Source organism: Meriones unguiculatus, chromosome 4, assembly GCF_030254825.1.
Source record: "Meriones unguiculatus strain TT.TT164.6M chromosome 4, Bangor_MerUng_6.1, whole genome shotgun sequence".
In the NCBI taxonomy this organism is placed as follows: Eukaryota; Metazoa; Chordata; class Mammalia; order Rodentia; family Muridae; genus Meriones; species Meriones unguiculatus.
The window spans coordinates 50,327,007-50,351,919 of record NC_083352.1 but is presented as its reverse complement, the minus strand read 5'-3'; the positions used below and the strand labels follow the sequence as shown (position 1 = coordinate 50,351,919).

General features: G+C 40.7%; 1 protein-coding gene across 2 annotated transcripts in view; it reads left to right on the top strand.

Annotated features, from left to right (window-relative positions):
* The window catches only part of Galnt7 (polypeptide N-acetylgalactosaminyltransferase 7), a 135,569-nt gene that overhangs the window by 56,994 nt on the left and 53,662 nt on the right, over positions 1 to 24,913 (top strand). For both annotated transcript variants that reach the window (XM_021648080.2, XM_021648078.2), the window contains exon 2: positions 19,571 to 20,031. In XM_021648080.2, the coding sequence (XP_021503755.1) occupies positions 19,571 to 20,031 (461 nt within the window). The remainder of the gene's footprint in view (positions 1 to 19,570; positions 20,032 to 24,913) is intronic.

Here is a 24,913-nt window from a genome sequence, read left to right as displayed (position 1 = left end):
TTTTACAGTCTGCTCTGCAAAGAACTTCCTCATGGCAGGGGCACCTTAGATTGTTATATAAGCTTTCTAATAGGCCAGTTTTCATCTGGATAAACAATTTTTAAAGCAAACTGAACAAGAAGCTTAGTAATTTAAGAGTGTTGTATAAGTGTATTCAGTATAGAAAATAAAGAAAGCTGAGATTAAAAAACTATAATAATAAATACTTGTAATCTTACCACTGGAAAAAGCTCCAAACTTTGCTTTCTTCTCTTGACTGATTATTATTTGTTGTGTGTTTGGGGCTGTATGGTGTCAACATTATGTTTAGCCAACATATGTATCGTACCCTTAAAATTAAAGTTTTTAACAAAAATGTTTTGCTTTCATTTTTTTAAAGTTACATAGTCTTCAGCTGTATTAATTTAGCATAATCTCTTGACTGTTCCGTTCTTTTAGTGAACATTTGTGCATAATATTATTTCTGACATATGAATTACCTTCCCAAAATATATTTCTAGGTCTAAGATTTTATAGTCAAGAAAGTAGAAGAGTTAAGAACATGAGCCCTTTAATCTCAGCACTCAGGAGGCAGGAGCAGGTAGATCTATATGAGTTCAAGGCCAGCCTGGTCTACAGAACTAGGTCCAGGACAGCCAAAGCTACAGAGAGAAACCATGTCTATAAATAAATAAATAAATAAATAAATAAATAAATAAAGATCCACCACTTGACCCAAGAGCTACATGCTCACAGTCACTGAACAGCCAGGACAGGGAATCAACACAAGTGTAGAACAATGGGTGAACAAATAAAGGAAATATAACAAATTCACACACATACATACACATACTATAGAGTACTATGCAAGGAAGAAAAGTCTGTCATCCATGACAATATGGCTAACTCCAGGGAACATTACATTAAATGAAATAAACTAGGGGCAGAAAGACAAACATCATATGATCTCATGTCTGTAGGGAATCTAAACCAGTCAAATTTGTAGAAGAGTAGAGTAGAGTAGTGGTCATCAGAGGCTGGAGAGATGCTGGATGGGAAGTGAGTTCAGATCCGTACTCAACACAGCCACTGTGGCTAATAATTATGCATGATACACCAACCCACCATGGTTTATATATGTTTGTGTGCATGTCCCTCATCAAGGGTTCATATGGTGACCTTTAATCCCCATTCTATGATTGTAGGAGGATTAAAATCCAACTCTGGTGTTACAGTCTGGGTCTTCGGGAAGCAACTAGTACCAGATAAGATCTAGAGTCCCCATGGCTGAGTTTCTGGTGGATTTGTAAAAAGAGAGACCTGAACACACAGACATCTGCCTTGGGACTTCCCCTCTAAGAAGGTTATGGCCAAATTGGTTCCTCACCCTTGGACTAGAATGGGGCTCAAAAATAAATCTTTCTTCTGAATAACTTAAAAAAAAAAAAAAGAACATGAGCAAGCTGGTGACCTTCCATTTTACTCCAGTATTTACTGCCTCTTGATAAGCCTTCCTTATCTGTAACCTGAAGATCCATGGTATCTCAGTGAAGGCGTTCCAGGCCAGGATCGAAAGAGATAAGTGTTGGCTCTGAGATGTAGGTCGGTGGTAGAGCACTTGAGTAGCATGACCAGGGTCCTGGGTTTTAGCAGGTGTGCATACACATGCAGCGCTCTGAGGGGCGGATGACGTCCACGGAACAGTGCTTGTTACATTGCCTCTGCTTCGCCCTGTTGGGGTTGGAACTGGCCTGTTTCCAGTAATGGGTGGAGTCGTTCCTCTTGCTCCGCAGCTCCAGTGCCTCTCTTAAAAGGCCCAGAGTTTCCTGAAATGACCACTCCAGTCGTTTTGTAAGGTGTTCTAAAAAGAAGTGTAAGTGTTTTGAACAGCATTAGGATAAACTCGAGACAGCATAAACATTATAGGGGGAAAATAAACAGAACTCCAGTCTTGAGCACCTTTAGAAACAGCAAGTTCTTCAGGGTGGTGTAATGTTCTTTTACCATCTTGATGGAACCATGTGTTTGAGAAGTTTTTTGATACAGTAGAATATGAATGAATCTATAGTCTTAGGTGTATTCTTAGCGTCAGCAATCCTGTCGTTCATGAAAAGGCTTGGACACTCTTGAGCTGTGGTTGGACAGCGCAAAATTCAGTGTTTCAGAACAGCCAGCTTAACATAGCACAAAAACACTTTAGTCTTTAATTCTGAGAAAGACTGATTTACTTCTTCGTGAAAATTTGTTGGCAATGTTCCCCCCTCCCCTTATTTCACAGGCTGTCAAGAGAAATTATAACCTAACACACTGGAGGAGCAACGAATCCTTTGACGAGGCAGATTTCATTGCAGTGTCACAGTTGGCTATGTCTCTGGTGTGAGCGGATGCCAAAGCCAGACTTTATAGTGTAATGTAAAAACATCAGTGGATATACTAATTGGGTTTTTAAAGGCTTGGAAAATTAATTACTTGTGTAAATTTCTCAGCTCCTAGAAAGTGTAAGTCATTCTCAGTAGTCTTTGAAATGTCTTGACATTGTTGTTAAATGCGTATAAAAATGAGGGTCCAAATCTGATCAGGCACTTGTACTGTGAAAAGAGGCTGTAAGGCTTTTCTCAAATCAAGCTGTTGTTCTGGTTGGGGAAGAAAAAACTAAGGACAGTTTGGGAGTTGGAAAGGGGTGGGGGGGAATGAGGGCATTAAGAGGGCAGCAGCCAGGGCAGGTGAGAGGTACAGATCTGTGTAGATGACGCTGAAACTAAACCAGAAGAGAAGGGGAGGAAAGTGCTGGCTGAGGTTGGTCTGAGAGTCAGGCAGAAGCAATCATCTGGGGTGTTTGTTTGTTTATTTGTTTGCCTTCGTTTTTCGAGGCAGGGTTTCTCTAAGTAGCCCTGGCTGTCCTGGAACTTGCTCAGTGTAGACCAGGCTGGCCTCGCATTCACAGAGATCGCCTGCCTCTGCCTCCTGAGTGCCGGGATTACAAGAGGACTGAGTTTAGCTGAAGCTCCTGGGAAAGCTCAGATTCTCTGCCTGCCGGACCCTGGATGGTCAGATGACAGGTGATGGTGGCCATCCTTCATTGTGGTAGGCATCCTGTTTCTCATTGAGTGAGGCCATTGTGTTCTTTTCTGTGTGTTCAGTTAGTTCTCCAGCCTGTTTTTTTCTGGAGCGGTCTTAATATGCCCTTGTGTCCATATGGTTCCAACTGGCCTTTTGCTTAAGCTCTTTGTTTGTCTGTGACTGCTGGGTGGTACTGAAACAGAGGTGTTGTCTACTTAAACAAGGTGTGGAGTTGGCTTGTGTTTGTGTTCAAGATGAAGTTAAATGTTGCTTCTAAAATGTAGTGCTCCAGGGCGAGGCGCAGCCTGGGCACCTCTGTTTCACACAGTGTGGAGTAACAGAGCAGGGTACAACATGACAGCCATAATCATGCCCACACTTGTTAGGCCCTATGACCACTCCTTTCTTGAAATTCTCACTTCTCTAGCTTTTTTTTTTTTTTCTTCTCTTGTCTCTCCAAAAACATTTTAGTTACTCTCCCCTTTCTGGTTCATTGGCTCCACTAGAGTGGTCATTCTAACCCTTTGCTTTTATCTGCCATGTGCCGCTCTCTGGTTTCAGTATCTAAAGATGAATGAAGTCCAGCCCCCTGGCAGGCAGTTCCTGGGAGGGGGGGGAGCAGTGCTGACCTTATTTCTGTCTCCTTATCCAGGGACCCACCCTTCCATCCTGTGACAGGGAGCCTCAGGCCACAGCTCTCCCTGTCGTAAGCCCTCCCTTCCCCAGGTAATGACTCCTCCAAGTAGCATATCTGCATATTGGGGAAATGAAATACATACAGCTTAGGAGAAGTGAAAAGACAGTCTGTGTGTGTATACTTACTTGAAGGCCACAGGACACCCTGGACAAACTAGACAATAGCTGGCTAAACATTCTCTCCTGAGACCAGGCCTTTTGAGATTTGAAAAGAAGAAACTGTCAAAACATTTATGACGTAAACAATCTGATCTACATTCAGACATGTTTCTGCCTCTTGTCCTACTCCCCTAAGACAGATCCTTGTCATAGCACAATAGTAAAGTTTCAGAATGATACATCTGCCCTACACAATGAAGTATTTTCTTCCTTGGAGTGATACTTTTCTTCCAAGATTTGCAAGATGAGATTACTTTACACCAGTCGAAATGTATGTGTTCGTAAGTTCCCGTTGCGGAGCTCTGTTCTTTTTTTTTTTTTAATTTTTATTAATTACACTTTATTCACTTTGTATTCCCCCATAAGCCCCTCCCTCCTCCCCTTCTAATCCCACCTTCCCTCCCCCTTCTTCACACATGCCTCTCCCCAAGTCCACTGATAAGGGAGGTCCTCCTCTCCTTCCTTCTGATCTTACTCTATCAGATCTCATCAGGAGTGGCTGCATTGTCGTCTTCTGTGGCCTGGTAAGGCTGCTCCACCCTCAGGAAGAAGTGATCAAAGAGCAGGCCAATCAGTCTATGTCAGAGGCAGTCTCTCTTCCCATTACTATGGAACCCACTTGGACACTAAACTGCCATGGGCTACATCTGTGCAGGGGTTCTAGGTTATCTCCATGCATGGTACTTGGTTGGAGTATGAGTCTCTGGGAAGACCCCTGTGTTCAAATTTTCTGATTCTTTTGCTCTCCTTCTGGAGTTCCTGTCCTCTCCAGATCTTACTGTTTCCTACCTCTTACATAACTTACATGCACTCTGTCTAACAGTTGGCCTTAAGTCTCAGCGTCTGCTTTGATAGTCTGCAGGGCAGAGCCTTTCAGAGGCCCTCTGTGGCAGGTTCCTAACTTGTTTCCTGTTTTCTTCTACTTCTGATGTCCATCCTCTTTGCCTTTCACAATGGGGATTGAGCATTTTAGTCAGGGTCTTCCCTCTTGATTAGTTTCTTTAGATGTACAGATTTTAGTAAGTTTATCCTATTTTGCATGTCTATATGAGTGAGTATATACCGTGTGTGTCTTTCTGCTTCTGGGACAGCTCACTCAGGATGACCCTTTCCAGTTTCCACCATTTACCTGCAAATTTCATGATTTCCTTATTTTTCATTGCTGAGTAATATTCCATTGTGTAGGTGTACCACAATTTCTGCATCCATTCTTCAGTTGAGGGGCATCTGGGTTGTTTCCAGCTTCTGGTTATTACAAACATGGTTGAACAAATGTCCTTATTGTGTACTTGAGCCTCTTTTGGATATATGCTTAGGAGTGGTACGGCTGGATCTTGAGGAAGCATTATTCCTATTTGTCTGAGAAAGCGCCAGATTGATTTCCAGAGTGGTTGTACAAGTTTACATTCCCATCAGCAGTGGAGGAGGGTTCCCCTTTCTCCACAACCTCTCCAGCATGTGCTGTCACTTGAGTTTTTTATCTTGGCCATTCTGATGGGTGTAAGGTGAAATCTCAGGGTCGTTTTGATTTACATTTCCCTAATGGCTAATGAGGTTGAGCATTTCTTTAAGTGTTTCTCTGCCATTCGATATTCCTCTACAGAGAATTCTCTGTTTAGCTCTGTTCCCCATTTTTTAATTGGATTACTTGATTTGTTGCTTTTCAGCTTCTTTAGTTCTTTATATATACTGGATATGAGCCCTGTGTCACATAAAAGGTTGGTGAAGATTCTTTCCCAATCTGTAGGCTGTCATTTTGTTTTGATGACAGTGTCCTTTGCTTTACAGAAGCTTTTCAGTTTCATGAGGTCCCATTTATTGATTGTTGCTCTTAGAGCCTGTGCTGTTGGTGTTCTGTTCAGGAAGTTGTCTCCTGTTCCAATGAGTTCTAGGTTCTTCCCCACTTTTTCTTCTAACCGATTTAATGTGTCTGGTTTTATGTTTAGGTCTTTGATCCACTTGGACTTTAGTTTTGTGCAGGGTGATAAATATGGATCTATTTGCATTTTTCTACATGTAGATATCCAGTTAGACCAGCACCATTTGTTGAAGATGCTATCTTTTTTCCATTGTAGGGTTTAGCATCTTTGTGGGTTTACTGTTCGGTTCCATTGATCCACCATTCTGTTTCTATGCCGGTACCCTGCAGTTTTTATTACTGTTGCTCTATACTACAGCTTAAGATCAGGGATGGAGATACCTCCAGAAGATCTTTTATTGTAGAGGATTGTTTTAGCAATTCTGGGTTTCTTGTTATTCCATATAAAGTTGAGAATTCGAACTCTGTTCTTGATCTGTCCTGAAGAGGTTTCAGGGTAGAGTCAGGGAGTGCTAAGCCAAGGCTGCTTTATCCAGCCCCAGCTTGGGAGCACTCTGTTCTGTTCTTGAATTTCTTCCCAGAGGGACAATAGGACACTGCTCTTCTTGCTCTTCTAGTTTTCAAGAGGACATTCAATATTCTCTCCCAACACAAACTGCTACTTTTGACTTCATTCTACTCTCCCTTGGTAAAATGTTGTCCATAATGTTGTAAGAAGCACAGAGGGTTCTATTGTGGTCATAATTTTTCTGTGACGCTTTCAGGGAGATTGGAAATCATTATGTGGCTTCACTGGACTTGCCACGTGAAGAGGACTAAGAACTAAACTGTCTGCCTCCCTTTGGGTGATTCTAAATTATAAAATCGAGTGTTTGTTGGAAATAATCAAAGGGACGAGGACACACACGCACACGAGTATGGTCCCCAGTGATTAACGCTGGCAATAGGCTTTGAGAAGATGAATCAGGCACAAAGGGGTAATCCTTGGGAGCAATTCTAAGTAAGAAAAGAGCTGATTGGCACAAGCTGATCAAAGTTCTAACACAGGTTGTGAGCACACTGAGAGGCACAGACGTGACCTCAACTCAATCAATTCAGCCTTGAGTACTTCCTCCTTTCTGTACCTGATGAAATGCCCTGATTGTTCTCATGGAGGGTCCATTCAGCAGGGTTAATTTCTCTTCTTTCAAAACCATTTGCTCTTAAAATGTGTATTTCTTCTTCTTGTATGCATACATAATATATATTCATGCATACATTATTCATATGTTTTAAAATCTTCACAGATTTTATCTTAAAATCCCATTGCTTTCTTTTAATCCCCCTAGTCACTCCACTTTTTCCAAGCATCTTTTTTTTTAACTTTTCAGACAGCTCATTCTGTAGAAATAATCTGACAAGATTTGCTGTAAAATATAGGCAACCTTATTAAAATATTCTATGTAGTTAACATGTCATCTAGAAAATGAAAAAATCTATTTAGGAGCTTTCCTTTTAAGGTTCAAACCTGCCTTCTGAATAGAGAGTTAAGAATCCACACTACAGCCTTCAGCGTTTCTAAAAAGCATTATGATTCACTGTCACTGCCTCAGGAGAATTGTATGCCTTGTATCTATAGCTTTACCTTATGATCCTGTGCTTTTTGGCACTAAAACGTCCAGAGAAACTGGCAAATATAAATTATTAAACCCTTTAGAAATGTACTATGAAATGATTTATTGATCAGTTATTTAATACTTGTATTTGTTTGGCTTCTAAAAATCATTTAAGATCAGCTAACAAGTTAATATTAAATATTCACAATATTTTTCAATGTGTGTATTCATGGCTCATCTTCCAAATTAAAGTATGAATTTTCATAAACTCCCTGAAGGTAAAACTTATTTGGATTTTGTAAATATTTTTAAATTGTTTGTGTTTTATAAGCTTCTTAAGTTTTATTTTGTTTTTTTTTGTTTTTGTTTTTGTTTTTGTTTGTTTTTGTTTTTGCAGCTTTCTCTTTGTAGCCTTGGCAGTCCTGTAACTCACAGAGATCCCGGCCTCTGCTTCCTGAGTGCTGAGGTTAAACACATGTACCTCCATCACCCAGTCAGTTTCTTTTTGTTTGTTTGTTTGGTTAGTTTTTTGTTTGTTTCAAGACAAGGTTTCTCTGTGTAGTCTTGACTGTCCTAGACTCACTTTTGTAGACCAGGCTGGCCCCAGATTCACAGAGATCCACCTGCCTCTGCCTCCCAAACTGGGATTATAGATGTGGGCCACCACGCCTAGCTCCCAGTTAGCTTCTTGATTAAGTTTCTATGATAATAACTTTGATCTTAGTCAGTAAATAGTCTTTCAAGGAATGGTGGTACATGCTCTTAATCATAGCACTCAGGAGGCTGAGGCCAGGCCCATTTGATCTACATATTGAGTTCCAATAGGAAAAAAAAAGTCCATAGTATTATGAATAAAAGGTGGAGGGTTTTTTGGTTGTTGTTGTTGTTAAGATATCAATGTGTTGCTTGTGGTTTTCTTATTATAAAAATTAACCATTTTTTAGTAGTTTGTTTTCTAAATTCTTTTTAAATTTTGTTCTTTCTTGACTATTATCTCAGATTTTTTCAGGTCTAATTTAGAATCTCTGTCTGATTACTGTTTGCAAATATAAAATTTATCAGGGTGCTGCTTGTGGATAAGTTGGTCTGGGGAACTGAGACTGACATTAGTATTTACTTCCTTGATGTTTAAATAAAGTACTCATTTTTTTTTGTGAAGCACCAAGATTTCCCTTGAGGAGATTTATCCAAAGCTGAACAAAAGAAGAAAGTTTAAAAGGGATTATTCAAATTTTAGATGTGTAGGGAAGTAACATTTGCAGTTATCTCATTTAGATTCCCAGAGCACCAGCTTAACCCGAGCCAGCATATGATAAATGTATCCAAGGTCAGTTAATATTCCAGGAAGTGCTCCATAGCTATATGGTTTTCTTATACTCAGCCCATGAGCAAGTATGCCCTGGGAACCTGCTGTCTGCCAAGTGCTTGGGGCTCACTGTCCTCTGCCTGACTAGGAAGAAGCATGTGAATAGATACTAAGGCAGTGCAGGACCAGAATGACTCAAGTAAGCACAGGTCCGTGGGAGGAGCTGGGAGAACGGTTTCTGCCAGAATATTCCTTAGTTTAAGTTGCAGTTTGAACTACTGTGTTCTTACTGGAAAGTTCACCTTTACAGAACAGAACATTGCAGATTACAGAGTTAGTGCATCAGGTTTTGGGTGAATCTTTTCCACTCAAGCTGGAATTTTAATGTTGAAAATTGAAAGGTTATATTATCAAGAACTACTCAACTTGATGCTTTAAACATATAACTTCTTTTAAAGCATAATTTTAGTTGGACACAGAGGTATACGCCTTTAATTCCAGAACCCAGGAGGCAGAGGCAGGTGGATCTCTATGAGTTCTACAGTGTATGTTTTAGGTCAGCCAAGGCTACGTACTAAAACCAGGTTTGTTTTGTTTTTGTTTTTGTTTTTAAACATAACCTTCATAAATTTAAACTACTTTGGTTTTCATATGGGTATACTCAATTTTGCTCCATAACTGTGCTGTATACCTCTGAATAAATGTAATGCTAACAGTACTTCAGAGATAAGCAATACCCAATCACTGGAATAATCTAAAGTTCCAAAAGATCAAGCTTAAAAAGGTCGATTGAAAAAAAAAAAAAAAGAAAAGAAAAAGTATGCTGTAGTGGCACATGCCTGTAATCCCAGCACTTGGATGTAGGAGGATCTAAGTTCAAGATTATCCTTAACTACATAGCAAGTTCAAGGCCAGCCTGAACCACATCTCAAAAATTACAAGGAGCTACAAAAACACACAGTAATATTTTTATGTTTCTAAGGGATTTGCTGTTGTTGACATAAACTCTTATTCTGAAATATTTCAAGCAAATATGTGTTCTGTAAAGGAGTTTGTATCTGTCTACTAGATTGGCTTCTGATAAAATAAAAATAATTAATCCTTGCCAGTTGCAAAGTAGTTTTCCTAAAACCCGAGGGAAGAAATGCTTCCACACACAGAGTGTGTACGCAGTGTTCAACGTGAGGGAGAGTGTCAAACCCCTACTAAGGTGTCTCGTCAAACAGAGATGGCTCTGAGAATTGAGCATCGACTGCTTTAAAACTGGAGCACAGTCGTGGATGGCATGAATGTTATCAAAATATAGAACATACAGAAATGATGTCAGTAATTGTGTGTGTGCCTGGTCACATGTATGTTGCGCTCGTGTTGTTTGCACCTGTTGATGTGTGCTTGTGCACATGTACGAGTACATGTATGCACTTGAGTGTGGGGTCTCCACACTCAGGGTCCATGTCAAGGCTCTTCCTTGATTGTTCTCTGCTTGTGTTTTGTTAAGATTCGTGTATTTGTGTTTGTGTTTTATGTGTATGAGTGTCTGCCAGGAGCGTTGCGTTATACTGGCTCTAGCTACAGTACAGGCTATTGTAAGCTGTCTTGTGAGTGCTAGGAACTGACTCACGTCTTCTGCAAGAGCAGGAAGTATTCTCAACCTCTAAGCCGAGCCACCTGTCCAGCTCCCCGACTTCATGTCTTTAGGACAAGGCCTCACATTGTTTTTTTGGCTAGGGTGGCTGGCCATTGAGTCTCAGGGACCCAGCTGTCTCCACCCTTGCCTCTCACAAGAGGCAGGTTACACCTGATTTTTTGACAGGGGTGCCAGGGATATGAACTGAGGCCTTTATACTTATGAGGTAAGCATTTTATCCACTGAGCTGTCTCCCAGGCCCAACATCAGACCTGGTGGTTTTTTGCTTGTTTGCTTTTGTACCAAATTGAATAGTAGGAAAAAACTTGCTTAACCCCTGTTTAGATTTCTAGATGATGTTAAGGGCTTGTGGCACCATCAGAGCTTTTCACTCAGCGTCCAGGACTCATTATTTTCTAGAAGAAAGGCCTTGGATGGATTAGAAGCTCCTGGATGACTATGTGCATCTTTGTCATCTGTTAATAGGGAATCTAGTGTCCAGAAGCAGTAGCTAAAAAGATGTTTGGACCAGATCCTAGAAAATGGAGATAATTTTAGATATCTTCAAGGAGTTTGTCATTGCTCGACCAGCTGATTACCAAAAATTAGTGGGCATTTTCCTACTGAGTATATAGTATTTTCAGTACATTTAGTTTTCTCATGAAGTCAGCAAAAATCACGAAATTATCTCATCCTAACAGCGGAAAAGAAACTGTTAAAGCGAGTGCAAAGATCCAAAGTCTTCCGATGTGCCCTGTTGGACTGTTTTGTTGTTTAGGTGGGATTCATTTAGGTTTAGGTTACCTGTTGGAAGTTGGTCTAATGCTTGTATTTTGATGATAATTACTGGCCCTCAAGATCTGGTTACTGCTTGGCTACACCTATCCTTGTTTGTGTAAACCTGCCTAAGACATCATACCCGATTGGTTGATTAAAGGCCTAAAACCTGGACAGGGCAAAATGGGGTAGATGTGGCTAAAGTTCCCAGGCTCTTAGTTCAGGAGAATCAGGGGAAACAGACAGACTGATGGGAAGAGAGGAGGAAAGAGCATGCCACGATGGGTTAGCATGGAGAAGGAACCACGTGGACTGGAAGGAAGGACTCTGAAGATGGCATGGATGGAAAAAACACCAAGATGAAAAATATAAGCAAGTATTTATGAGATTATGTCTGGAAGGTAACCAGATAAGGATGGTTAAGTTGGATAGCATTGGATGGGGGCTGGGAGGTGGATGGTGAAGTTATTGAAATAATGTAGATGGAATCATCTGCCCAGCCCAAGGTGTTCTAAGGCAGTTATAAGATCTAATAGGTGTCTGTGTTTTATTTGATTGTGTAGCAGGTTAAATAATACCTCCATAATAATCGTAGGGCTAAAAATAAACACTGTACAGCCCAACACCCGCCGTTTTATTTCCAACAACTTGAGGAAATGATTCAGTCAGTGCAGGTGGCGATACCTCTTACGAACAAGTGAGTCTAGGTTAGTCACACAGGCCTGTAATTTCAGGGACTGTAGAGACTGAGGGAAAGGACACAAATTCAAGGCCTTCTTTGGTCTCCAAAATGAGCTCTGATCCTGGTTGAGCGGCTTAGCGAGTTCTCTAGCTCAGAAGAACAGGATGTCCGCGGTAGAGAACACACCTAGCATGTGCGGTGCCCTAGGTTTAGTCCCTGCGTCTTTTAAACAAAAGGAAAAGGGAGGAGTACCAAGAGATATTCAGAAAAAAGCCCACAAGTGGCTGGGCCAGCTGCACAACCGTGAACCATATTGGAGTGTTCTTATGTCACAAAAGTCTCTGTCCTAACACCTAAATGTTCAAAACATATGATTCGGCCAAGCTTTTAGGAGAATACCTATTTGTGTGTGTTTGCCACATGGTACAGGATAGAGCTGCACCGTTGAATGTATTATTTTCCTCGGTGTGTCTGGGAACTAGGTAAAAACCTCCAGTGCTTAAACTGGCAGTACTAACTTGGCTCACCTGTGACTGATTCCCCTAGTGTGGGGAAGTCTGGAGAGAAAAGGAGTAATCACTAGCCCTGTAACCTAACTGAAGGCTTCTCCGGAGTAAAGACCGTAACACTTGCATCTCCAGGTTGCACGTGAGGAAGTGGCGTGTGGTATGGCACTGCTACCTGGCTGCCCTCCCCGAGTCTACCACTCACTGTTCAAGTCTTCACGTTGGTTTTATTTGTGTGAGGTGATCACTGTGATATCAAATACAGACTCGATTCCAGTCTATTAAGTCTGGTACTTAAAAAAAAAAAAAGGTACGCTCTTCTAAGGAAGGTAATTCTTCCGGAAGATAATTCTTGTCATAATGTCAAGAATTATCTAGGTCATTCCCAAAGGCTATATGGGAGTTTTATGTTCACATAAGTGTACTGAGCCTAGAAGCACACCTCAGTTCTGCCCTAGCCCCTCATGTAGACATTGCCATAGCAAAGCGACCTTCAGTCTCTTCCTACTTCAAGAGTCTTAAAATACATTTGGAAATATAGTCGTTTCTTACAGGGATCCTAATGCTTCGACCCTTATAATACAGTTCCTATGTTGTGGTGACGCTCCCCCCATCTGTAGGATTATTTTTGGTGGTACTTAGTAACTGTAAATTTGCTACTGTCATGAATTATACTGATAGGCAGCCCCCAAGGTTGAGAACTGTTGCCTTAGATTTTCAAGGGCTGGTAGGATCTTTGTCTACTCTTGAATTTATTGATTTAAGCCCTGATTAAGCACAAATTATCTCCTATGCACACACATGTAACCATACCCAACATCTACCCACCCAACCAGGTGGGCCACAACTCCTCAGTACCAATATCTTTCAGCGCTCTGAAAGGAGAAACACTTGAAGGTCTGGTCAGCTTAATATCAGATGCGTTAGTTTAGAGTTCAGCTATAGTTAAACAGAGCACCAGGCACCAAGGCCTGAGCATCCTGTGTTTTCATGCACATCCTGCCATGGGTGGACTAGAGGCTGAGGGACCCTTGCCTAATGTTTTCTGTAAACTGGTGGCATCTAGTGAATTTTGACAGCCTCCCTTCCAGTTCTTTGCTTGTTTCTTTTGTTGGACTTAGGGCAGTCCAAGAAATGATGTGAGTTTTTCAGTTAAAGTGTTGTTTCCCATGCCCCATTGGTGCACATGTTTGTTTTAAGAGCATTTTAAATCATTAAATAAAGCTTATTGTGTGATACTTTTAAATTCTATGGCTCATGAAGAATGATGCTCTTCGCCAGTGGTCATTTTCTCTAAGCTGCTGTTTACCAAGGGGCAATGTGACAACATAAGCTCATCCTTAGGACCTGTGATTTCCCACCCACTCTAGAGTACTGTCATTTGCTCTAAAGACCATTTTTATAGTCCTTTTAGATCAGTGTTATCTCTACCAAGGCATGATCATCCTGGGAAAATGGCACACATAAAAAGAATTTGGGGGTTCAAGGCAGTGAGTATTTTATAAGTTGTAGGGTAGTGACTCGTCTGACCTTACCTTTCACATTACCATTTGATAATAAGTAGTTATATTAGTTTCCTGTCCTTTTCCACCTTTGTGGATGTAACCATCTTGCAAAAGCACCTTCTGCTTCACTTTGCATTCCTAGTCAGTAGTGATTCACTGACTTTGGCTGTGTAGTAAGTCAGCCACTAGGATAGTACCATGAGTCATGGAGACTCTGACTCGCATTTACTCTTTGCAAGGAGGAGTGCACAGCTCTGCTTCTCCAGAGAGTTAAGAACTGCGCTGCTGTAGAGCCTCTCTCTGAATCATACAACTTAAGACTTGACATGATTGTTCTTAACTGATGTGGAGTTTGACAAACAATTCTAATATTTGGTTCTACCTTCACAGCTAATGACATACAGGCTTTGAGAAGTGAGTAGATTCAATTTTTCTTGCACAGTTATGTACCATTAGAGCACAGTGTCATATGGAGAGTATAGTTATGTCCATGGTGAATTCATCAAATGTTGCCAGGAAGGCTCTGTCTGCTGATCCAAGCTTGTTAGTCCCAGTTTCATAGTCTCCCTTCTGTGTCTTTTCCTTTTCATCTGTTTCTCTGACTACAAAAGCACAAATTTTAGGGTTCATTTATTCAGTTCATTTATTCAGTAAATATTTATTGAGGAATTCCATACAGAGACAGATACTGAGGACATGGTAGACATAGCCTTTATCCCTTCACCAAACTTCCAGTCTAATACAGGGGTTAAGGAACCTAATACAGCCTTCCACCTGTATTTGCATATAATGTTTTATTGAACATCATTGTTCCCATCTGTTTACATGGTATTCATGACTACTTCTACACTGTAATAACTGACTTGAATAGCTGTATGACAGACCATGTGGTTTGCAAAGTAAAAAAAAAAAAAAAAATGATGGTACTATTTGACTCTACAAAAACTTACCTAGCCCCTGCCTCTTAGGTAATAATAAAGACATTACATAAAAGCAGCCTGGAGTGTAAAAAATCTTGTCAGTGCCATTAGAGACTATCTACTGAGCAGTGTGACCACAGGTGAAATACAAACCACCAAAGTTACGATCCTCACATTGGAGTCTCGGGAAGCCCTCTGACTGTTGCGAAGGGCAGAGGAGGCCGTAAGTGCATGCAGAAGAGGGGAAACATGAAGTTGCAGCTCCACAGCAGAGTCCTCAGCCAGTCAAGGGCAGGTTTTAATTCCACTCAGTACTGCTTCTGGTCTCAGATAATCTGGTCAGCTCTACACCGGCGCATGTAAAGGAAGCATTTGAAACACAATGTTTACAGTCATCACTAGTGCTAACTACTGTCATAATAATCTTTCCTAAAGGTGATTGGCCAAAATTAAGAAAGGCACGATGAGGATAATGGAAGCATTCAAATTCAAGAGCTACCCAGGTGTCAGAATTGACAGGAAATCATGAGGGACTGATTGCCAGTAGAACAGATAAAAACAAAGCAAGAAGTTGACATGAAACTCGGCTTTGGACTTCATTGGCTGAATAGAGGGTGGGTGACCCAGGGTCTGAAGTGGAAAAGACAGCAGTGAAGTGGCAAATGGCAGGTCCCGTTGGGGTATGTCAAGTAGATAATGGAGATGAATGGGTCTGATTAGGAAATAGCTGTGTATATGATCTGGAAATCAGAAAGCTGTGGCCCGAGGAAGTGAACAGAAGAAACATGGGAAAGCTGGTCACTGAGCTTGGAACAAAGTGAAAGGGAGGTAACCGGGCATGACTATAAAACAGTCTTTTAGAACCCTAAAAACCACTAACAGCTTAAAGCTGGACAAAGAACCATTAAGCCAAAGAACAGATCAAAACACCTTTTAGTGGAAGATGCACCAAAGTTTGAATCCACCTCAAACATTGCTTGTTGAAGTAGGGGAGTTGAGAAGAACTCCCCCACTTACCTGAAATGTGCGGTTTGTATATTAACACAGGACAGGTATCTCACACAGGTGGCTTCATTTCTCGAGCCGTCATTTCATACTCTTCTGATGTGTTTCCTCCTATGAGACATTAGTCAATTTAGTGTGTGGTGTGGCTGTCCAGACCATTCATAAATATCCAGCTCCATTTCCTTTTCCCAGTTCTCACACCAATAATGAGAAATTTTGGAGAGAGAGAGCGTCTTTCTTCTGTGTTACATTTGGATCAATGTCAATAACTTCATTCTCACAGCCTGCAGGGTTTCCTAATGATTTCTGTTTTGATTCACTTTCAACACTGTATGAATCTGGAAAGAGCAAGGGAACAGATTAGAGAAAGTGACACCTCCCATCACACCTTGGCTTCAATGCTTGCCTCTCTGTTGCAGAATTAGTCACATTTATGGTGTGTTTGTTAATCCTGAGGGACTCTCCAGTTCTTCATGAACATTTTTGGCAAGATGACATTCTAATCATTTACTTTTATTGTTTTAAGTGCATATACAGAAGGAGTGGGTTTCACTGTCTTATAGGTTCAGGAATAGCTGCACCCTCACCATTCGAACACCAGACTCAGACTGATGGAAGTTTATTGAACACTGAATAAAGACTGACTGGTCAGGGCCGTAATCTGGGCTCAGAAGCGAGACTATGATGCCAGTCTATTTTAAGGCAGGTTTTTGTTTGTTTGTTTGTTTGTTTGTTTTCTTTTCTTTTGTTTTTTAATACGAAAAATCCTACCTAGGTAACAACCAGGTAACCAGATATAGGAAGTGAAGGGGGACCCCTATATCATATTGACCAGCTAAACATAATCGAATTGATTTTGTTCCAAGTACATTGTATCTTTGTAGATAGACAAAGCATTTTAAGCTGATTGGCTAGGATATAGTCTTTGATTCTCCAGCGTTCTGAGAGAAAGGATCTTAGCAGGATCATTTGTTGTCTTAATTCTAGTAGTGCATACATTTATCCTTAATTCAAACAGAACATGCATTTATCATTTATTGTTTTATTTTTAAGCAGCAAGTATTGAACTATTGAATTGTATCCTGATCTCAGGCATGTAGGGCCTGAGAACTTGAGCATAAGTTCACCTTATGATCAAAATGGAGACTTAAAAACAAAATGGCTTCAGTTATGCTAAAGATGAAAGCAGGTATTAACAGAGGAGATATGGTTATGCTAAAAACTAAAGTAGGTCTCAATGGAGGGCCTATAGAGTTTAAGCATATTAAACAGGTTACAAAAACTGTGGCATTTTTGTGCATCTGTATGTAAAAGAGAAAGTATATTTTATTTTCATTTGTTCCCTTCCCCACAGCCCTTCCCTGTGTCCCTGCCACCCTTTGACTGGCTTTCTCCCCACTTCCCTTATTCTGTTATGTTTGTTTTGTTTTGTTTTCATTGCCTTCTCTTTTTTTAGTTATTTGCCTCTGGCCTTACTAGCGTTCAAAAGTTAAATTCAAGCTAAATCTCTCTTGCACAGCTGTGGGCAGTCAGATGCTTTATCCAAAAGCCTTATTATATTCTGAAGAAAAACAAAATGTTATATCACACTGATATAACTAAGTTGTATTGCATCTTATATTTCATGTTTTTAGGAATGACTGTGTAAAACTTTAAAGTGACCAAATAACCACTGGTGTATTTCACCCAGTTCTCTAATTTTTTACACTTTTGTTATCTTTGGGCCATTTTATATAAACAAAGATTCTTCTCCACTGAAATGAAAATTTAATATAATAGAATACAATTGATTGCTGCCCTGTATTAGCCAATATCCTTGATAGTTATTTCCTTGTTTGTTCTTTGGATTTCTCCTCGAATCCATTGTACCTTGTTATACATTCTTGTTAATGGGGTAACTAATGTCTCATTCTATGTTAAAATCTCTTGTTATATATACAATGAAGACCCTTGCTTGTAAGAATATTCAGTAAGTGCCACTCTCTCTTCAGTTCAGACCGTCAGCTACACAGATCTTTCGATCAAAAATCCTCAGCGCTTTTGCTTCTGAAGTACAATATGTTAACTTTTTGCCAAGCCACTGCTATTCTTTTTCACAAAGTGGTGTTTCTCAACATTAGCACCATCTCGGGACCTTAAAGATTACCAAAGTGCCCGCACTCAGGCACTATGTTTTAATTGGTCTGGGCATGTGGAGTTTTAAAAGAACCCCAGGTTGTACTATGTATTAGTGTGTAGTATGTAACAAGCCACACCTTGTCTTCAGTGCTTGCTCCTCTGTTGCAGAATTAGTCATACTTAGGGTGTTCTTTTTTGTGGTTGGCTAATCCTGAAATACTCTCCAGTTCTTCATAAACATTTTTGGCAAGATGACCTTCTATTCATTTACTTTTATTGTTTTAAGTTAGTATTAAAGAGTAGTGGGTTTCATTGTGGCATTTTGTGCCTCTGTATGTGTCTGTAAGAGAGAAATTATTTTTGGTTTTTTTTTTTTTTGTTTGTTTGTATGTTCCTCCTGAGAAATTCATAAGCCATTGATAGCTGTGATTGCCTCTATAGAAGGAGCAGTAAATCTTCCTTTCACTGTGTGCCTGTTGGAGCTTATTGCATACTATAATATTACTCAAATAAACTGATATTTTTTTAAACTGGATTGGGATTCTCTAAAGTCAGTCCTTAGCATCTGATTGCCATCTGAGATAACTTAAAACAAAAATTTCTATCTCTAATGAATTGTAAGTAGTTAGCAGCCAGTACATCAGTGTTGTACCTGGAGCTCTCACATATTCTTTAAGATGAAGTTCTGAGCTTTAATTCTCAGAGTCATTCAATAGAACATTTTTCTGAGGATTGTGCTAGTTTTGTTACTGACCAGTTAGGGGCTGGTGTGATTGAAGTGTCAGTGACCTGCTTTATAGTTCGCAGGGAGCCTCGCGTCCCCCTGCCCCGCTGGGCTGGCTGTGTACCTCCTGAGCCACTTGCAGCTAATGCTCCCCCGTTAAGCAAGTAACTCTCAGGCTTAGGTGCCTATTACAACCTGGGGTGCTTTCAAAACTCCACATGCCCAGACCAATTAAATCACAGGGCCAGAGAGCAGGGCACTTTAGTAATCTTTAAGGTCCCCTGAGATGGTGCTAATGTTGAGAAACACCGCTTTGTGAAAAAGAATGGCAGCGGCTTGGCAAAAGGTTAACATATTGTACCTCAGAAGCAAAAGCGCTGAGAATTTCTGACTGAAAGATCTGCATAGGTGAGGTCCAAATTGAAGAGAGAGCAGCACTTACCGAATATTCTTACAAGCAGGGTCTTCACTGTATGGCCTAGAATGTGACAAAGTCAAGTACAGAGATTAGTTTAAAAGGCCATGCTGGCCTGGTTACAGTTATCTGAGTTCTGTTTGTTTTTGTAGTTATTCTGCCAAACTCACTGAGTAGAAAACCCTGAATTGGGACCAAATACATAACTTTACTTTGTTCCTCTGCCTTTTGGGGCACAAAGCCAGCTGGCTGATGGGTGACATCCATCTGATATCACTGCTACCATATGGCTGTATTGCTAACAAAAGGTTCTATTTGTCATATTCCAGCTAACTGAAAAACACTGTACCATAAGACCAATTAAGAGTCTGTGTCAATCACTGAGAAGTCTTTTAGAGAGAGTTAAAGTTTATAAAGAGACAAGTGTGTAAAAAATGTGTTCATTTATTTCACAGTAATAAGATGAGAAAATAGCCTGTTTGATCGTACTTCTTTTCCAATCTGAAAGATGTCTTCCAGTGCAGTGTCCTGATTAATGATGTCCTGCTTGCATTTCACATTTTAGAATGTTTTTATCATTGCCACAGCCTTTTTTGACGTGAAAATGTGTATCATGAACTCTGCTGTGGTTGGTATGCTTTCATGTACTCATTATATATCCCCTCCCTTTTGTATAGGAAGACAGAGATGTCAATAATCCCATGCCTAACCGAGGAGGCAATGGACTAGCTCCTGGGGATGACAGATTCAAACCTGTGGTACCATGGCCTCATGTTGAAGGAGTAGAAGTGGACTTAGAGTCTATTAGAAGAAAAAACAAGGCCAAAAATGAACAGGAGCGTCATGTTGGAGGCGATTCCCAAAAAGACATAATGCAGAGGCAGTACCTTACATTTAAGCCTCAGACATTCACCTACCATGATCCTGTGCTACACCCAGGGGTCCTCGGGAACTTTGAACCCAAAGAACCCGAGCCTCACGGAGTGGTCGGAGGCCCTGGAGAGAAAGCCAAGCCATTGGTTCTGGGACCAGAATACAAACAAGCAGTTCAAGCCAGCATTAAGGAGTTTGGATTTAACATGGTGGCAAGTGACATGATCTCACTGGACCGCAGCGTCAATGACTTACGCCAAGAAGAGTAAGCACACATCCTCCTTCTTTCTAAACTTGGGGCAGCTACTGTTTTTTATAGATACATAGGTTTAAGGAAGTTGTTAGGAATGGAGAAAATATTTGTACCTTTGTTTCAGTGAAATACAAGGACCTTTGTTCAGCAAAGTGGTCAGAAGGAGGAGGTCTCAATTTTTGTCATCATATCGAACATATGGTACATTAATTTCTGGGTCTTCTGAACATAGTTCCCTGACTAGCACCAGTCTATGAGTATTTTGTTTCCAATCTGAGATGTATTGATAAGCTGACACCAGAATGAAAATTAACTACACCACTGAATAATTTGTTTATTGACAGGCAGGTTTTTAATGGCAGAGTTTCCTCTGTGTGTTTTCATTCTGGAACGAGAAAGCTCCTCAACTTGGGGAACAGTAGTGAATACTGATGCTGCTAAGGATATCTCATGTCTTGAACTAGGTTTGCTTCCTGTGACTTCTACCCTCCACACTGAAACAGCAATTGAAACAGTAGAGTATGCAGAAGGGATGCTCAGAGAAAACTGTGGCCTACACTTTTAAATTATTTTCCCGTGTTATGATTTTTAAGTGGAGGATTTTTCAGCTCTTAGCTTTTGATAGACAGTGATTATTGAGTGAATTCAATGCTTTCTCTTCCAGTTTATTCAATAATTGGTTCCACTACTGTGGGATCTAAGTAGCTTTCAGGAATATGAATGCAGATTTAATTCACTATGACTAGAAAACTCTTAAAAGGGATTCCTGATGTGCCGTTACTGTAATCTTTATTTTAAAAGGTTAACACAGCAGGTGCACACACCACAGTATCCACCCACAAACATGCATGCACAAACCAGCATTCTTTTATCACTGTGTGGAAAAATGCCCAGGATGGTGCCATTCCTTAGGTTTTGACATTCATATACTTATTGTCTCAACTGAGACGTGATGAATGAAATATGAAAAAAAAACATGGAAATGGAGGCAGAGCACCGTGATGGTGAGAGACATCCATTTAATACAGAGAAGAATTAGCATCTCATAGGGCTATGAAGGAAAAACCCTAAACAGTTTGTTCCTATCAGAGACTTAGTCATAAGATTGCCAGATTTAACAACTCAAAATACAATACACTTCATTTCAGTTTGAACTTTCAATAAATAACAAGTTTAGAATAAGTTGTTGTCAAACACTCATGCACATATCTTAAGATGTTTTGCTCATCTGAAATCCAGATTTAGCTGAGCATCCATATTTTATCTAGCAACACTCCCAGTCAGGTATGAAGATGGGTTGGACCTGCCATGTAAGTGCACCTTAACCCTAGCAGCAGGATCTGTGGGAACCTTGAGTGTGTTCCCAGAGGACAGTGCTCACCTGTGGACTCCTGTACTTTGTTCTGCGTGTTCTTATGCCACTGTTGAAGGAAAAGGGGAGGGGGAGAAGAGGAGGGCCCGCCATCATTTGTTGACTTCCTCCTACTATTCTGGAATTGCTAATACATTTCTCACAACCAACCTATGAGAGAGTTCTGTGTATATAAAGGCTGAGGCTCAAAACTATGACTTCCTTGTATGAACCTTGAAAGTGGCAAAGGTAAGACTTACCAGTAGGCATTTGTGTGAATATATTTTTAAAAAATATATTGTTTAAGACATCAGTGCAAATGTGGTTAATTTCTAATATAAAATTATGGTAATTTTATTGGGTATATTTCATAGGAGAGAGGCCTCTGTTTCTCACCACCAAACACATATCAGGTCAGTCTCAGAACTGTTTTCTGTATTGCCACCAACACTATCTCTGTCCATCCACCGTGTCGTACCTGAAATCTTGCAGAAGCCTCCTAACTGCTCTCTCGGTTTCTTTCCTTGCCTGTTATTGCCTGTTATTCACATAGCAACCCGTGTGATCCTCTAGAAACCCACATAGAGTTATTCTGTGCCTTTCCATTACTCTTGAAAAGGCTCATGCGTCTGACTGGCAGCAGCCCTTGCCTCGTGACCCTGCCTTGCAGCCCTCCTCCTGGCACCATGTCCTTCAGCCAAAGCGCCTAGCTGTGTTGGCCCATCTCCAGACTTTTGTCTATCTTTCCACTTGCCATTTCCCTTTTTACCATGGCTGCATCCTTCCCATCTTTATGTCTTACTTATTTGGACCTCTCTCGCTACCCTTGGCATGCATATGCTTTGTAATGTCTGGTTTTATTCTTTTCATTCTCCATGGCCATTTATAATACTCATCAAATCTTAAATCTAGATACTGGCTAATTTAGTTTATTGGATGATAAACTTACTGGATGATAAACTGATGTTGAGAACGATCCATTTTCTTTACTAGGTGCTTCTAGGTCCACAGTACCAAGCTAGTAAATATCTCTTGAAAAAATGAATGAGTTAGAATGAATAAATGAATGAAGTTTGCCATTGTTTTGCCCCTGGCTTCATTACCAGACACGAGATCTTTGATCTGCCTTTTATGTTTTTTTTTATTAGTTACGTTTTATTAACTCTGTATCCCAGCTGTATCCCGCTCCCTCATTCCCTCCCAATTCCACCTTCCCTCCCTCATCTCCTCCCTGCCCCTTTCCAAGTCCACTGCTTGGAGAGAACCTCCTCCCCATTCATCTGGCCCTGTTTTATCAGGTATCTTCAGGACTGGCTGCAAAGTCTTCCTCTGTGGCCCAGCAGGGCTGCTCCTCCCTTGGGGAGTGGGGAGGTCAAAGAGCCCACCATTGAGTTTCTGTCAGAAATAGTCCCTTACTATGGGAAAAACAATTGGTTACTGAGCTACCACGGGCTACATCCGAGCAGAGGTTCTAGGTTATATCCATACGTGGTCCTTGGTGGAGTGTCAGTCTCAGAAAAGACCCCTGTGCCCAGATATATTTGGTCCTTGTAGAGTTCCTGTACTTTCCATGTCATACTAACTCCCCTTCTTTCATACGGTTCCCTGCACTCTGCTGAAGGTTTGGTTATGAGTCTTAGTATCTGCTTTGATACACTGCTAGGTAGAATCTTTCAGAGGCCCTCTGCGGTAGGCTCCTGTCCTGTTACTTATTTTCTCCTATGTCCAATGTCCATTCCATTTGTTTTTCTAAGTGAGGATTGATTATCTTTAGTTGTTAATTCTGTCCCCACCACCACCTTGAGACAGGGTTTGTCTGTGCATTCTGGACTCCCTTTGTAGACCAGGCTGGCTTCGAACTCACAGAAATCCGACTGCTTTTGCTTTCCAAAGTGCTGGGATTACAGGTGTGCACCGCTGTGCCAGGCTTAGTTATTCTCAACAATAGGTTTGACAGTATTGATCTGTCAGGGGTGGTTTCAGTAAATGGTATAGTAAACCGAAGGTCTTCTCCCACAGTCCTGTGGATTAAAACCTCCAGTGTTCTTGGCTCATGTGACCCTCACACTTGAATGTGCGTAGTTACTAGGTAACTTCCATCTTCTCCATCACTCTTTGAGAGACATTAATTTACCGGTATCTGATCTGTCTTCCCTCTATCTTCTGTGTCCCTTCCTGCCCCTCTTCATGCCTTCCATAGGCCAGTTGTTCCCCATATTCTATTCTCTTGCACAACTGCAACCTAGAAATAAGATGCAGTTTCATTTCGTATCATTCCTATTAAGTGTTATCATCAGCCATTAAATAAAACACTGACACTCTACCTTTACATTTGCCCCTGAGCCTTTCCTAGAATTTTTTATTATTGATACTTTCTTCTTTGACAACATATTTTTAAAAACTCAATATAATCACCATCAGAAACATCTTAACTTAATGCAATTTATTTTTAAGACTGGACTTCTTTTAAACTTAAAAAAAAAAATCTTCCCAGGTCACAGCTGGGGAGATAGTTCTGTCAGGACCAGAATTCAGATCCCTAACATCAGTGTAAAGCCAGGCAAGTGTGGCAGTATGTAGAGGGCAGAGATAGAGCAAGCCAGCTAGCTATCCAGACTAGAATTGGTGAGCTCTGGCTTTAGCAAGAGAGACCTGTTGAATATACAATTGAAGAACAATTGGAGAAGATACTTAGTGAAACTTCTAGCATCCACATAGATACATGCTCACACGCAAGTGAATATCACACACTCATACACAAAACAAAAAGAAAATAATAGGTTTATTCCTCTTTGAACACTTAAATTTCAATGTAAAGTAACAAATAATTTAATAGATTTATTTATGTTAGGTCAAGAATGTTTCAAGCTTTCTATAAATAAAATAAATCAATCCCCTGATTTCACATATGATCTAGTGTACCTATTAGTACTTTTATGCTTTTACTGACAGCATATTAAAACATGCATGCTGCACACAGCAGCCCCGTGAACCCCTCATAGAATGTGTTTCTTAAGCATATCAGAGCCTGCTGGGTGTGGCTGGTCCGTGCGCTGCAGCCCCACCCGTGCCTGTGTTGTTCACATAAGCCAAGCCACCTGCAGAACATAGCAGTCTGCTTTCAGGTTGTGGGTCTAGCTGTGACAGCTACCACTGTGTTTCACTTGCTTGTTCTTGTGGCCGTACCAGCCCTCTCTGATGAATGTTCTGTACCCAGGCAGCCGGAGAGAGCCGCCCAGCTGCCAGCATGACTCATGCCTGTAATCACTTTGAATTGCCTTTGCTGGCTGAGTAATTTACTGGTTGTTGATAGCTTATTAAGAGGCTGACAGTATTTTGAGTGACCTGGAGCCTCCATCTTTTTTGGAAGACTTGAGCCAAGAATGACCCTTCTTGCCTTCAATGTTTGTTTTTGGCAATAAAGTATAATTTAGTGTAATTCAACAGGTTCTAACTGACATATAACTGGTATATCCAGTTAGTCTGCCAGAGAATCTAACAATGAGAAAATATTGTAGCCTCTGTCCCCAAGAGCCTCACCAT